At 53.4% G+C, this 13,814-nt stretch overlaps 1 protein-coding gene across 1 annotated transcript in view; it reads left to right on the top strand.

Moving 5' to 3' along the window:
* The first annotated feature begins 757 nt into the window (after positions 1–757).
* TTLL8 (tubulin tyrosine ligase like 8) overlaps positions 758–13,814 on the top strand; it is a 30,815-nt gene continuing 17,758 nt past the window's right edge. The window contains exons 1-8 of the mRNA XM_066360279.1: positions 758–857; positions 2,610–2,701; positions 3,738–3,876; positions 4,430–4,503; positions 5,987–6,115; positions 6,998–7,112; positions 8,590–8,718; positions 13,179–13,362. Coding sequence (XP_066216376.1) covers positions 794–857; positions 2,610–2,701; positions 3,738–3,876; positions 4,430–4,503; positions 5,987–6,115; positions 6,998–7,112; positions 8,590–8,718; positions 13,179–13,362 — 926 coding nt within the window. The 5' untranslated portion in view covers positions 758–793. The remainder of the gene's footprint in view (positions 858–2,609; positions 2,702–3,737; positions 3,877–4,429; positions 4,504–5,986; positions 6,116–6,997; positions 7,113–8,589; positions 8,719–13,178; positions 13,363–13,814) is intronic.

Below are 13,814 nucleotides of genomic sequence, written 5' to 3'. Positions count from 1 at the left end.
GCCCGGGGTGGAGGTGCTGCAGCCACTCGCGGACTCGCGGACCCTTCTCCCAGAGGACACCATGGAGCGCTCGGCTCGGCGCCCCGGGCCCCGATCCGGTGCCAGCCCCCTACGTTCTGCTGACCGTCGCCGGAACCCCAACCCCGCCTTTGGCCCCGCGCGCTGCCCACCTCGCCCCCGCAGTCAGAGCCGCTCCCATCGCCCCACACCCCCTGCGAGACCGCGCAGCCCCACGCCCCGCGCCGTCCGCCGTCCCAGGCGCTCGGGGCCCCGCCGCCCGCGCCGCCCGCGCCCCACGCTCGCACAATGCGCCGCGCAGCCCCCGCCCGTCTCCCGGGGCAACCGCAGGACGTCCGGCGGCGTCGCTGGGGGCGGGGGCCCAGCGCCAACCTTGGGGCCACTCCCGGGTGAGCGTGGCTTCCATCTCCCCAACCCGGCCTGTGCTCGCGGGTCCGGACAGGGCTCCGCGCCCCGCTCCACTGCGCTCGGAACTCCTGATCTGGCGTTCCCGGTGAAATTCCAGCGCCCTCCAGCCCCGGGATTCTAACCACGCCGGCTTGAAACTGCGGACCTGCTCTAGCCCTAGACTGGCCGGGGACCTCAGACCTGCCCCCAGCCTCACATGTACCCCCAACCCCTCACCTGCCCCTCCAAACCCACACCTGAGCCCAGCCCCACACTTGCCCCCAACTCCACACCTACCCCTGCTCCAGGCTTGGAATCATCACTGATAATCCCCCTCCTCACAGTGGCCAGAGCAAGAGGGAGGAAAGGCAAGCTGCTGGAGGCTGGGATGGAGCCTGGAGAAAGGAAGAGGGTCTTGTCTGCTTCATCCGAAGACTGGAGAGAAGAAAACAGTCAGTATTGCCCACTGGTTGTCTTTTCACCTGCCCCAGGGTGGCTGAGTCCACAAAGCTAGGACGCCCACGTTTCCCTGTGCCCGCGGTGTGTTTCTGTGAAAATCATGTACAGGTGTCATTAGGTTTTCCATTATGTTGTACTGACCTGCTGCCCTATTTTAATTCCAGTGCTTTGTAATGTCTTAATATTTCATGTAAATCTTATGATTTTGTACTTCAAGACCTGTTTAGGTCTTTTTGGACTTTTGCATTGCCATATAAATGTTAGTGTCAAATTGTTGATTTGCATGAATCCACAGACACAAATCCTGCTGGGGTTTTGTGATTACATTGACTATAGATCTCAGTTTGGGTGAGAATTAACATCTTTAACAATATTGAGTCTTTCAACCCATAAACATTTAATTAATTCTTGTCAGCAATATCTTGTGGTTTGTGTGAGGTACACACGACCATTTCTGTTAGATTTGCTCTTAGATATTTGATGTTTTTTAATGCTGTTGTAGATGACATTTTTCAGTTTCAGTTTCTAATTGTTTCTAGTATATAGGAATACAATTGATTTCATTTTACTGACTTGATGTTTGGTGACTTTCCTAAACCCACTTATGAATCATAATAGCACATAGATTCCTTTGTTACATGAACAGTCATCTACAAAACTTTTCAATCTTTGTTACTTTTTCTTGCATTATTGTTTTGGCTAGCTCTTTTAGTATAACATTGAATACAGGTGGGATAGTGGACATCTTTTTTTGTTGTTCTTGTTCCCAAACTCGGGTGAAGTGCTCAGTATTTCACCATGAAGTATGATGTTGCTATAAGTCTTAAAGGAGATTCTCTTTTCCTGGTTTATTAACAGCTTTTAAATGAAGAGTTATTACATTTTATCACACGCTTTCTTCTGTAACTATTGAGATGATAATATAATTATTTTCCTTTAGTCTATGGATGTGGCAGATTATGTGGATGGATTGTTAAATACTAAACCAACCTTGTTCTCCAGGACTAAACCCCACATAGTCATGTTGTATTGTGTTTTATATGTCACTGGATTTGATTCACAAATTTTTTGTTTGAGATTTTTGTGAGGTGGGACCATCCTATGCACTCATGACCTTAGCATGAGCATGTCTGGTGGAGCCTAGCAGACAAGATGTGGAGAGAGGGCAGCAGAGAGGTTGGTGGCAGGAGTGTGGAGGGTACAGCGGAGAGTGTTTTTATTTTAATATTTAAGATGTTTACTATGAAATGTGGTGTGTTCTGATGGGACTCTCATGGCTGGGGCCACAGGAAGGAACTGAGAGGGGCTGAGCTTGGGGGGCTGGTGCAGGTGAGGGGATTGAAGAGGGTCCATTATGTGGCTGCAGAGCGGGTGGGGGACTCCATGAGGAGAAGGGGTGTCCCAAGGTCGTGCTGTGGGGAAAGGGGGCAGCATGTGGGGAGGAGGTTGCTGTCAGGGGATGGGGCTGGGGAGATGCAGGAGGAGGGAGTGGTGGTGAGAACTAGAGGTCATAGAGCTGGGGAGAGGGCATAGGTTGTGTGTGTGGAAGCAGGGGTGGGGCTGCACCTGCTGCTCTGGGTGGCAGGGCTCCTGGGTCAGTCCCTGAATTGAGGACAGATGGTGTGACAGCTGTGTTTGGGCAAGCTGGTCAGGGGTGGTGGAGGGGCTGGACCTCTGTGATTCCACCTGATGTCTCCCCTGTTAAGAGCATACATTTGCCTTCATGTCTGTTTTCTGTTTAGCAGAATTAAAACAAGGAATTTCCCAAGACTTGTCTTCTTCCCCCAAATTAGACAGATTCAGAACAGCGAGACAACTGACGGAAAAGGCAATCAAGGTAAATGCTCTTGGGGCCTGGTTGGGAGGGGGGCACTTCTTAAAAAATGGAAATTGAGAAGTGGTTGCCATGGGGAAGGGAGTAAAGAGGGACATATATAAGGCAACAGAAAATGATTTTACTTTGGGTGATGGGCACACAACATAATCAATAGTTCAAATGCTATAGAGAGGTTCACTTGAAACCTATATACTCTTATTGATTAAAGTCAGTCTATTAAATTTATTAAAAAAAATTTTTTTTAAATGGAAATTGATTTTGGAATTTGGGGAATGAGTCCGGAGCTCCGCCGCCCAGCACCCCACCCCCATTAGCCTTGGTCCCTGCCCTGCCCCCCAAGCCTGACCCCCACATGCGGTCTTGTGCCAGGTTTACTTTTTATTTAAGCTGGATGTTGGAACTAGGTAATACTCTCAAAATTGGGAACATGCAGACACATAAACCATAGGAGTCTGTCCCGTGTGCCACCGTGTGACCTTGGGCCGTGGGCACACTTCTGGACCAGGGTTCTACATCTGGGACAGGCTCATAGTGACTCATGGAGTCCCTTGCGTGGGTCCCCACATCCCAGGCCCCATCCAGGGGACGTAGTGAGGACAGACGCCTCCTGATCTGGGGGAAAGACTGTACTCTCTGTCTCTGTCATGCACTGATGGCCTTGCTCAGGAGGCCGGGACCATGGAGCCCCTAGCAATTCAAGGCACATTAGTACATGAACCCATGCTCAGCCCTTTCTCTTGAAGCACAACACACACATAGTCAGCCAGACTGCTCAGGTGCTTCCTGGGGGGTGGGGAAAGTGTGGGAGGCCTGTGTGTGCAAGGCCCCAAGAGGATGCGGACATGCAGCATGTGGGCCCAGCTGGCTCACATCTGGATATGTGTGTCCTTGGAAGTTCTGGGTGATTGTCATGGAGCAGGTCATGGGTGTCTTCACACCCTTGCCATCCATCTTATTGTGTTTAAAAACTCCTCCTACAGAGAAAGAGTTCGCTTGTTTTCAGTTCTTTAATTGAAAATACGCTCTCTCCTTTGAGGAAAAGAAGATCTTCTCCATCTATGGACACTACCCTGTGATCCGGGCTTACCTGCAGAGGAAGGGCTGGGTGGAAAAGAAGCTGCACTGTCTGCCTAAGGTCACTGCCAATGACAAAAGCGAAGGCGAAGGAGCCACTGGTAGATATTGAAGCCTTTGCCTTTTATGTCAGATGTGTATATATGTCTGTGCTGAGGACCCGGTTGTGTGATAGCCCCACCGGTTCTGTGATTGGGCCTCCCTTAGGGGTGGAGGACCCAACTGCCCACACCAGAGCTAGCCTCCGCCTCCATACCCTGGGTATCCATTCACTGTGTGAGCATGATTATACCCTGGCTCTGGTCGCTTGTCAGTGTTTCCACTGTGCATGTCCTGACCATCTCTCCTCTGGCCTCAGTTACCACAAGATCCTCAAGACCCACACCAACCCCCCCCACCATCCTCAACCCCAGTGTCCCTCTCCACTACCACACCCCAGGCCCTAACCCTGGCCCGTGCCTGGACTCTCAGATAGGTCGATGGCCTGAGCCTAACTGCACCCTGTTGCATCCCAGGACCCACAAAGCCACCTGCAGACGAGGTTGCTGGGAAGGCAAATACAGTCTGGCCACGGTCATGGCTGCGCTAAAGCAACTATTCATGCTTAGGCATTCGAGCTGTGATGCCCTGATGTCTCCCACATTGTGTTCGCAGAAAGGAAACATGCTGAAGGCAAAGAAAACCAGGAAGTGGCCGGGGAGGAAACAGATGACATCTACGATGTGATGGTAGGTCTCCTGTGTGATGCCCTGGGACCCCGGGGCTGAGCCATGACCTCAGTGCCATCCACTGTGTCCTGGGGGCAGAGGACAAAGGCAGAACCACACCAGGCCTCTTGACCAGCCACTGCAGAGCCAGGCAGGATGCATGTGCATGTGTGTATGTCCATGTGCCTGCTGACACATTGTGCCTATGATAGACTTACAATGGGGAAGGACCAGAGCAGCCCAGATGCTTGAGGAGCAAGTGGAGCAGGGGCCGTGATAGCGAAGGCTGGTGTGCTCGCCGCACACCGATCACACCAACCACTGAGTGAAACTGAACCCCACAGGGTCAGTGTTGTGACCTTGACTGGGCCAGGGTAGCTCAGCCTGCACTGTGGGGCCTGAGAGCCGGTGCAGAGACGTGAGGCGTTTACACAGGGGAGAAACGAGCCAAGACAGTGAAGGATGCATGTCGCTCTGTGCCTCTGAGGATGGACAGATTTAAAGCAAGATTGTGAGCAGTCATTGGACACACCTGACTACGTTAAAGTGACCAGGGCCTGCTGCTCAGATGCCATGAAGGGCCAGAGGGGAAGTTGGAGTGGGGAGCTCAGCAGACTGTGTGATGTCAGAGCTCTGACGCTCAGAATGTGGAAGGAATTCACAAATCAGTCCCAAACTGTAAATAAGAAAATGGACAGAGATAGCGGGCACATTGTTTGATTTGTTTCTGCAGAAGTTGTCCCTAGGTGACACTGGTGACATGCATGTGCCGTACGGGGTAGGGTGGGGGCTCCAGGTCCAGGTGGCTCCGTTCTGGGTGTGGGTCTCACCCTGGTGCCTGAGTGGTCCTGCTTATACCTTGTCTGAGGCTCCACTACAAAGCCACAAATCCCTGCCTAAGCCCACACTCAGTGAGGGGTTAGGATGAGGTTAGGAAGTGACTCTGAGGGTCTTCACAGGTCAGGGGTCATATCTGGGGGGTAGGATTTTGGAGACAGCTTTCATTTCCTTGAATCTCTTTGGTAAGAATTTTTGACCAAACACATGCTATTGTTTGTAAACACAGCGTGGCCACCAAGGGCACCCGTCCAGCATCAGCCCCTCTCTTGCCCAGCTCTTGTGGGCCCAGGGAGAGGGTGCAGCCATGTCAGCAAGCACTGCATTCACCTGACGTCCACACATCCCTGATCCCACGTGGACACCCAGAAGCAGGCTGCTCAAACAATACTCGCAGCCCCAGGTCCCCATCGGTGCCCTTGAAGCCAGAACCCTGAAGCCCCACCTCCCCTGAACTTGCTTCTTGAGAGCAGGCAGCTGTGTGCTCCCGGCTGCCCCCAGCCCCACACACAGTGGGTCTTCAACACACAGCAGTGCGATGAGAAACGCACAGTCAGAATCTGCATGTGGTCATTGGAAGTCTGACTTCCTTTGTCCTCAGTTATATCCTGCCTGACCAAGGACATGGACCTTGAAGGCTGGGTCTTGACAAAGCTTCTCTTGCCAGTCCAGGTTGGTAAAAAATGAGGTGCCCTTCTTCCTGTGGACGATCAAAAGGGACGCCATCGACTACCACAGCTTGAGCTGTGACCAGATGCTGAATCACTATGCAAGGACGGCATCCTTCACCACCAAAGTGAGTGGCAGAGGTGGGGGCGGTGCCATGCAGGGCTGAGCAACCGGTTGACCAGTAACTTCAGGGCTCTTCCCCAGGAAGCCTTCTGGTTGGAGGCCACACCCAGTGCCAGTGGCCACAATTGCAAACCCTTGTCCCATGCACCTACCCCTGGGTACTCTGAGGCCTCCTCTGGGTACAAAGGCCAAGCTTGAGACGGGCTGGGCCTTGGCTCTGCAGAACCTGTGTGTACCCACTGGGGAGAGGTTTGGTAGAAGGTTTCCCTGGCACCTAGGGGACCACCCCCTCAACAGGCAAGGATGACACAGGAAGGGGTCAGGGAGGAGGCTTGCCACTGCCCCCATGGCTCCCTGTGGGGGTGTCTCCCCCACTATGTCCTCATAAAGCTTAGAGCCACTGGTGTCTTTTTAATGTGACCGATACTTGTGGGTGCTCCAGTCAGGTTGGGCTCCCTGCAAAATCCCCATGTAGAGTGGTTGTGAATGTGCTCAGCTTCTTTCCAAATGAGGCATGAAGTGGACCCTGGGGTATAGGATGTCCCAATCATGTCCATGGGGCCAGAGTGGTGGGTGTGCGGTTGCATGGTAACCCCTCCAGCTTGTTCCTGCCTCTCTGGACCGGGCCCCAGGCACCGTTATGGACCTGGGAGGCGAATACTGTGCCCACTACCCTGGGTGCCCTCAGATAGCCCTCTGCTCCTGCCTTGGCCCTGCCAGGCAGCCCAGAGGATGAGCCGAAGGCCCTGGTAAGCAGCACCTGGCCACCATGAGCAGCTTGCCAGGGGGTGGGTGGGGCTGGAGAGTGGGGAGAGTGTAGTCCAGTAGATGCCTCAGGCATGCAGGCTGGTCCAAGTTTGTGCCTGACTCTCCACTGTCTCTGGAGATCGGGCTATGCCTGAACATGAGGACCCTGCCATGGTACATCCAGGACAACCCCGACACCTTCTTCCCACGCTGCTACGGCCTCTGCTCTGACAGTGAGAAGCAAGACTTTCTGGGTATGTAGCTGCCTGTGCACCAGGAAATCCGCAGGACCTCTGGGCTGCCTCCCTGCTGACGCACTGCTGGAGCCTTTTGAAGGGAGATGGGATGGGCCTTGGCTAAGGGGCCCGAGAATGGAGCCTGGGACTGGGCTGGGTGTTGGTGGAGTGTCTGATCCCTTCCCATGACCTGAGGGCTCAGTTCTGTGCATGTGGTGAGAGCTGACCGGAAATGTTCACGGGCAACCTGGGCAAGGAGGAGGGGCGCCTGGCGGAGGACACAGCTGAGTGTCTGCGGCTTGGAGAGGACGGCCTGGCCAGGGGGTGGTGCTGGGACTGGGTCTGAGAATCTTGGACAGTCAGGGGACCACGGGCTCCAGTCCAGGACAAAGAGAGGGTTCCTGGTCAACCTGCTGAGAGGCCACAAGACAGAGAAGGCGGTCAGGGAAGATGGGGATGGGTCTACTGAGGGGTGATTGTGTTCCCTTAGCACCTGATATGGGGCTGTGGAGATGCGGCACATGCTTAGCACTCCTGCCCTGTGCCTTCACCCCACCCGGGCTCTTTGGAGCAAGTAACCAGGCAAGACCCAAAGGAACTAGAGGTGACAAGTGCAGTGCTAGGCTGGCAGAAAGGGGACACTGGATGAAGCCCTGGAGAGGGGAGGGTTGCAGAGGGGCATAGGCCAGGAGCTGCCAGGCCAGCTAGGTATGGGCAATGTTTCTGGGTGTTCTTGGGCAGGGGTTGGGGGTGGTATCTGAGCTCCAGGGCACTTGTTCTGAAGGAGAAGGAGGCTTGGGTGAGAGGCCCTGGGGCTGTGGGTGCAGCCAGAGGAGCTTAGGTTCTGGATGCTTCCAGAGAGGCAGCAGCTTCAGGGTGGGTGGACATCCGGTGGGATGGCCTCTGTTGAGGTGAGGAAGGAGCAGGTGGCTGGGCAGAAGGTGCTAGGACTTCCTGCCAACCCCAAGGAGGGCACAGGACAAAGTCTGAGTGAGGTGGGGACAGGACTCAAGGCATGGGCTCACTCACCATTGTGCAAACCCTAGAGCTGCTTTCCGTGCTGGGTGGACACTCAGGACCCCAGCCAACAGCACTGAGTGCTGTGGGGGCTGCATGGGCAGGAAGTTCAAAGAGACTCTAGAGGGGAGGGTTCTGGTGCTGTTGGCAGGGGGCTGTCCAGGAAGAACAGCTGTCCTGTGATGCAGGGCTGAGGACTCAGAAGCAGGGAGAGGCTGTGGGAGCCCTTGGATGGTGGTCCTGGGGTATGGAAGGAGGGCATGGCTTCTATCTCTGATCCTGTTACTGGGTGTGTTAGACCCCTCTCTGCAGAGGAGTGGGAGGGAAGGCTGGGGCTAGCGCCTGGCCCCAGAGGGCTGTGAGGGTGGGGCCAGGCCCCCCACAAGACGTGGGACGCATGGTCTGTGGACAGAGGGCACTGGCCCAGGTCCCTGGTCCCTAGCATGGGCAGAGGGGCGAGGCCTCGGTGCCCTTTCAGATGACTTCCGGCGCACGGTGGCCTGCGGCATCCTCAAGTGGGTGGTCAGCCACCAGTACAGCCACAGGAGCCACACCTGGAACCAGAGGGAGGAGGTGGCCAGGGACAGCGACCCCGATGACCAGAAAGGTGAGTGTGGAACAGTGGTGCTCCTGTGAGCCACAGGAAGTCTGGTTCTCCAAGGATTTAGGACTAAAAACCCAAATAAAATCTTGGTGGTGGTGGTTCACGTAAATGAAGCAGTTTTAGGTTCACAGCAACATTAAGGGGAAGGTGCAGGGTCTCATAGGCTCCCCCCATCCCCACCATCCGCACCCCCCCAGGCAGAGTGGGTTGTCAGTTGTGACCGATTAATCTACATGGACACATCATTGTCACCCAAGGTCCATCGTTTACAGTGGGGTCACTGTTGGTGTGGTATATCCCATGGGTCTGGACAAGTGTGTAATGATGTGTACCCATCATTATAGTATTGTATAGTATTTTCTGCCCTAACAATCCTCTGTGCTTTGCCTGTTTGTCCCTCTATCCCCAACCCCTGGCCACCACTGACTCGTCACTGTGTCCATAGTTCTGCCTTTTGCAGAATGTCATAGAGTTGGAATCATACAGTGTACAGACTCAGATTGGCTTCTTTCACTCAGTCCTATGCATCTAAGGCTCCTCCGTTTCTTTTTATGGCTTCATAACTCATTTCTTCTTCTTTGTGTGTGTGTGTGTGTTTTGTACTTAAGTGAGAAGCAGGGAGGCAGAGTGCCAGATTCTCTCATGCGCATGACTGGGATCCACCCTGCATGCCCACTAGGGGGTGATGCTCTGCCCATCTGGGGCGTTGCTCTGTTGCCACTGGAGCCATTCTAGTGCCTGAGGCAGAGACCATGGAGCCATCTTCAGTGCCCAGGCCAACTTTGCTCCAGTGGAGGCTTGGCTGCGGGAGGGGAGGAGAGAGAGAAAAAGGAGAGGGGCAGGGGTGGAGAAGCAGATGGGCGCTTCTCCTGTGTGCCATAGCCGGGAATCGAACCCGGGACATCCACACGCCGGGCCAACACTCCACCACAGAGCCAACCAGCCAGGGCATAGCTCATTTCTTCTTATTGCTGAATAATATTCCACTGTCTGGATGGACCATGATTTATCTCTTAGCCGCTGCGCGATGTCTTGGTTGCTTCCAAGTTTTGAGAATTTATGAGTAAAGTTGCCAACTTCAGTGAGGACATAAGTCTTCAACTTTTTTTCATAAATAGCAAGGATCAGGACTGTGTGTGCTTCGTTTTGTAAGAGACAGACAATTTGTCTTCCGAAGCGGCTGCACCATGTGCCCCCCCCCCCCCAGCAGTGAGCTGTGACTCCACATCCTTGCCAGTGTCTGATGTAGTCCGTGTTCCTCTGTCTCTTCAGTCTGTGTTTTCACCTTTGGTATTCTGGGTCATTTTTTGTTACAGGCCAAACAAAGTGTCCTGGGTAGAAAGAAGTGCAGTAAATAGGCCTTGGTGACATGGTGTAAGATATGGGGAGGGGTGTTCAGTGCTCCCACAGCTAGGCGGTGTTCTGGTGTTCCATGGGCCAGTGCCCTGGACCGAGGTTCCAAGTGCTTCTCAAACTCCCCTCTTTGGTGGTTCAGGATGGCTGGAAGGGCTGGAGTAGAACACTGCTCCTCCCCCAGGTTGGTCAGGCTCTGGCTAACCTGCCTCCCGAGGGCGTTTAGAGCAGGACTGTGTGGCTGTTTAAAGATAGCTATTTCTATTGAAGGGCTTTTTGGTTGTTTCCATGTCCTGGCCACTGTGAACAGTGCTGCAATGAACATGGGGCTGCATGTGTCTTTACGTACCAATGTTTTTGAGTTTTGGGGTATATACCCAGTAGAGGGATTGCTGGGTCATATGGTAGTTCTATTTTTAGTTTTTTGAGGAACCACCATACTTTCTTCCATAATGCTTGTATTACTTTACATTCCCACCAACAGTGGATGAGGGTTCCTTTTTCTCCACAGCCTCTCCAACACTTGCTATTACCTGTCTTGTTGATAATAGCTAATCTAACAGGTGTGAGGTGGTATCTCATTGTAGTTTTTTTATTTGCATTTCTCTAATAGCTAATGAAGATGAGCATCTTTTCATATATCTGTTGGCCATTTGTATTTCTTCCTGGGAGAAGTGTCTGTTCATGTCCTCTTCCCATTTTTTTATTGAAATGTTTGTTTGTTGTTGAGTTTTGGGGTTTATTTGTATTTTTCTGAAGTTGGAAACGAAGAGGCAGTCAGACAGACTCCCACATGCGCCCGACTGGGATCCACCCGGCATGCCCACCAGGGGGCGATGCTCTGCCCATCTGGGGCGTTGCTCTGTTGCAACCAGAGCCATTCTAGCGCCTGAGGCAGAGGCCATAGAGCCATCCTCAGCACCCGGGCCAACTTTGCTCCAATGGAGCCTTGGCTGCAGGAGGGGAAGAGAGAGACAGAGAGGAAGGAGAGTGGGAGGGGTGGAGAAGCAGATGGGCGCTTGTCCTGTGTGCCCTGGCCGGGAATCGAACCTGGGACTCCTACATGCCAGGCTGATGCTCTACCACTGAGCCAACTGGCCAGGGCCTGTTGTTGAGTTTTATGAGTGGATAAAGAAGATGTGGTACATATACACTATGGAATACTACTCAGCCATAAGAAATGATGACATTGGATTGTTTACAACAACATGGATGGACCTTGATAACATTATATGGAGTGAAATAAGTAAATCAGAAAAAACTAAGAACTGCATGATTCCATACATATGTGGGACATAAAAATGAGACTCAGGGACATGGACAAGAGTGTGGTGGTTATGGGGGGGGGGGAGGGAGAGGGAGAGAGAGGGAGGAGGGGAGGGGCACAAAGAAAACCAGATAGAAGGCGACGGAAGACAATTTGACTTTGGGTGATGGGTATGCAACATAATTAAATGTCAAAATAACCTGGAGATGTTTTCTCTGAACATATGTACCCTGATTTATTAATGTCACCCCATTAAAATTAATAAATAAAAAACGATAAAAGAAAAGATAGCTATTTCTCCCTCCCCTGGCCAAAAGCACAGGGAGGTTTTTCTTTGATATTCAAGCTCTTGGAGGTAAAAATGAAAAAAGTGTGTGTGGGTGGGGGGGGTTACTCCTCAAATTGATCCCTTGAAGGTTCTTTTTTAAGTGAGAGGAAGGGAGATGCAGAGAGAGACTCCCGCATGCACCCCAACCAGGATCCACCTGTCAACCCCTGTCTGGGACTGATGCTCGAACCAACTGAGCTATCCTCAGCGCCCAGGGTGAACACTCAGACCAATAGAGCCACTGGCTGTGAGAGAGGAAAAGGGAGAGAAGGGGAAGTGGGAGGGAAAGAGAAGCAGATGGTTGCTTCTCATGTATGCCCTGACCGGGGATCGAACGTAGGATGTCTGCACACCAGCTGACATTCTATCCACTGAGCCAACTGGCCAACCAACCCCCTAGAGTTTTTGACACTCAGCATTTTCACTCTGAGCCTCTAGCAACCTGTCATTACAGTGCAGTCTCTATCCTAGAAGGCTCCTGCTCATGGTCAGCTGCCATCCGCTGTGCGTCTGTGTCTGCTTGCCAATGTCTCCTGCGTTGGGGACATAAGGTGCCTTGTCACCTCACTCTTCTGAGGGACTCAACGAGAGTCATTGATTTCTCAGTTTCCTCAGTTTTACTTGTTAAGATGGGCCAGTGACATCCAAGCTCCTTACGACCTAGACCAGGAAACTAAAGTGCCATTTTTCATTTTAAAATGGTCATTTTATGTTATTTACCACCTTAGTATGGTTTTTAAATGCATGTTGTGATGTTCATAGCCAGCACTGGTTCAAACCAAGCTGTCTCCTAGGGCAGGGCCTGGGCTGGGCCTGAATCACTGGAGCACTGGGTCCACTCCCCTCTGGGCTGCCTCCCACGCAATGCCTACTCTGCATGCGCTCAGGGCCTGACCCTGGTCTGCGCAGCTGTTCTCAGGCACCTGCCCAGCAGCCCTGTCTGGGCTCACTTTCCTTGGCTCCTGCTGGACCCTTTGATGGTTGCTGGTTCTCAGCCCAGTCCCCACATCTGGCTTTGGGCTAGTTGCTTTGGTGGCAGCCAGGCCGCCTGGTGAGACCCCTGCGGTGACCTTGACCCTGGGCTTCCAGAAGGACAGTGAAATGTTGAGTAGGGGCACACAGGCAGGGGGTGCTGAGCCCACATGTGTGAGCACTCTGAGAAGCCCCTGGCACACCAGAGCTGCTGCCACGCCCCACTGGGCTTGCCAGTGTCCCTGGTGCACAGTATCACAAGCAAAGCGCTTACTCAATGCCAAGTGTGTGTTCAGAAAAGAGCATGTTCTGGGGAGAGTTCGTAAGAAGTGCCACCTCATCCCCACCCTGAGGGCTGAGTCTCCCTGGAGAGTATGAGGGTGCTGGGCATTCACTGACCAGTGGGAGGACCCATGGAAGGGGCGGGTACCCACTCAGATGGGAGTGGCACCCAGGTGGCTGCTCAGGGAAGCATCATCTGAGAGGCCTGGCGGCATGTTGGCAGGCGGGGCCGCACTTCACGTGCCTATGCTTGGGTTTCAGACCCTGAGAAGGACTCGAAGCTCATGGGCCTGTCGGGGCAGCTCGTGGACACAGCGTGCAAGGTGTGCCAGGCCTACCTGGAGCAGCTGGAGCATGAGGACATCGACGTCTCTGAGGGCACCGCCAAGGGCCTGACGGAAGAGGAGTGGAAGGAGCTGACCCAGCAGTACTATTCCCTCATTCAGTAAGAGCACTAGGTTGGAGGAGATGACTGCAAGCCTGGTCTAGGGAGGTCAGCCTCTGGGACATTGAAGGCACCTGTCTGAGCATGTGGGTCGCTGTCTGGATGTTGGGGTACCTTTCTGCACCCCAACATATGGATCACCAGATGGGTGTTGGGGCCCTCGCCTGTTCCTCAAGGCCCCTGTTGGCTGATTAGAGGATGACATCCCCATCAGGAAGCCTTTGCATAACATCACCTTAAGCACCTTTCACACCCCTTCATGTCTTTTACCCCATTTGAGCCCCTCGATGGCTGTGGAGGCAGGCAGGGCAGGCCTCCTAACTCCCCCCAACTTCATTGCTCCTGCTGCCGGGACCCAAAGGCTGCGTCTGGCTTTCTTTCCCCATCCTGATGACCAAATCCACCCCAGAGCTGAGGTCCAGTGTCCCCTTCACAGTGGAAGCTGGAAGGGG

The sequence above is a fragment of the Saccopteryx leptura genome, chromosome 1, assembly GCF_036850995.1.
Source record: "Saccopteryx leptura isolate mSacLep1 chromosome 1, mSacLep1_pri_phased_curated, whole genome shotgun sequence".
NCBI lineage: Eukaryota > Metazoa > Chordata > Mammalia > Chiroptera > Emballonuridae > Saccopteryx > Saccopteryx leptura.
Note: the sequence above shows the minus strand (reverse complement) of the source record. Positions and strands in the feature narration are given on the sequence as shown.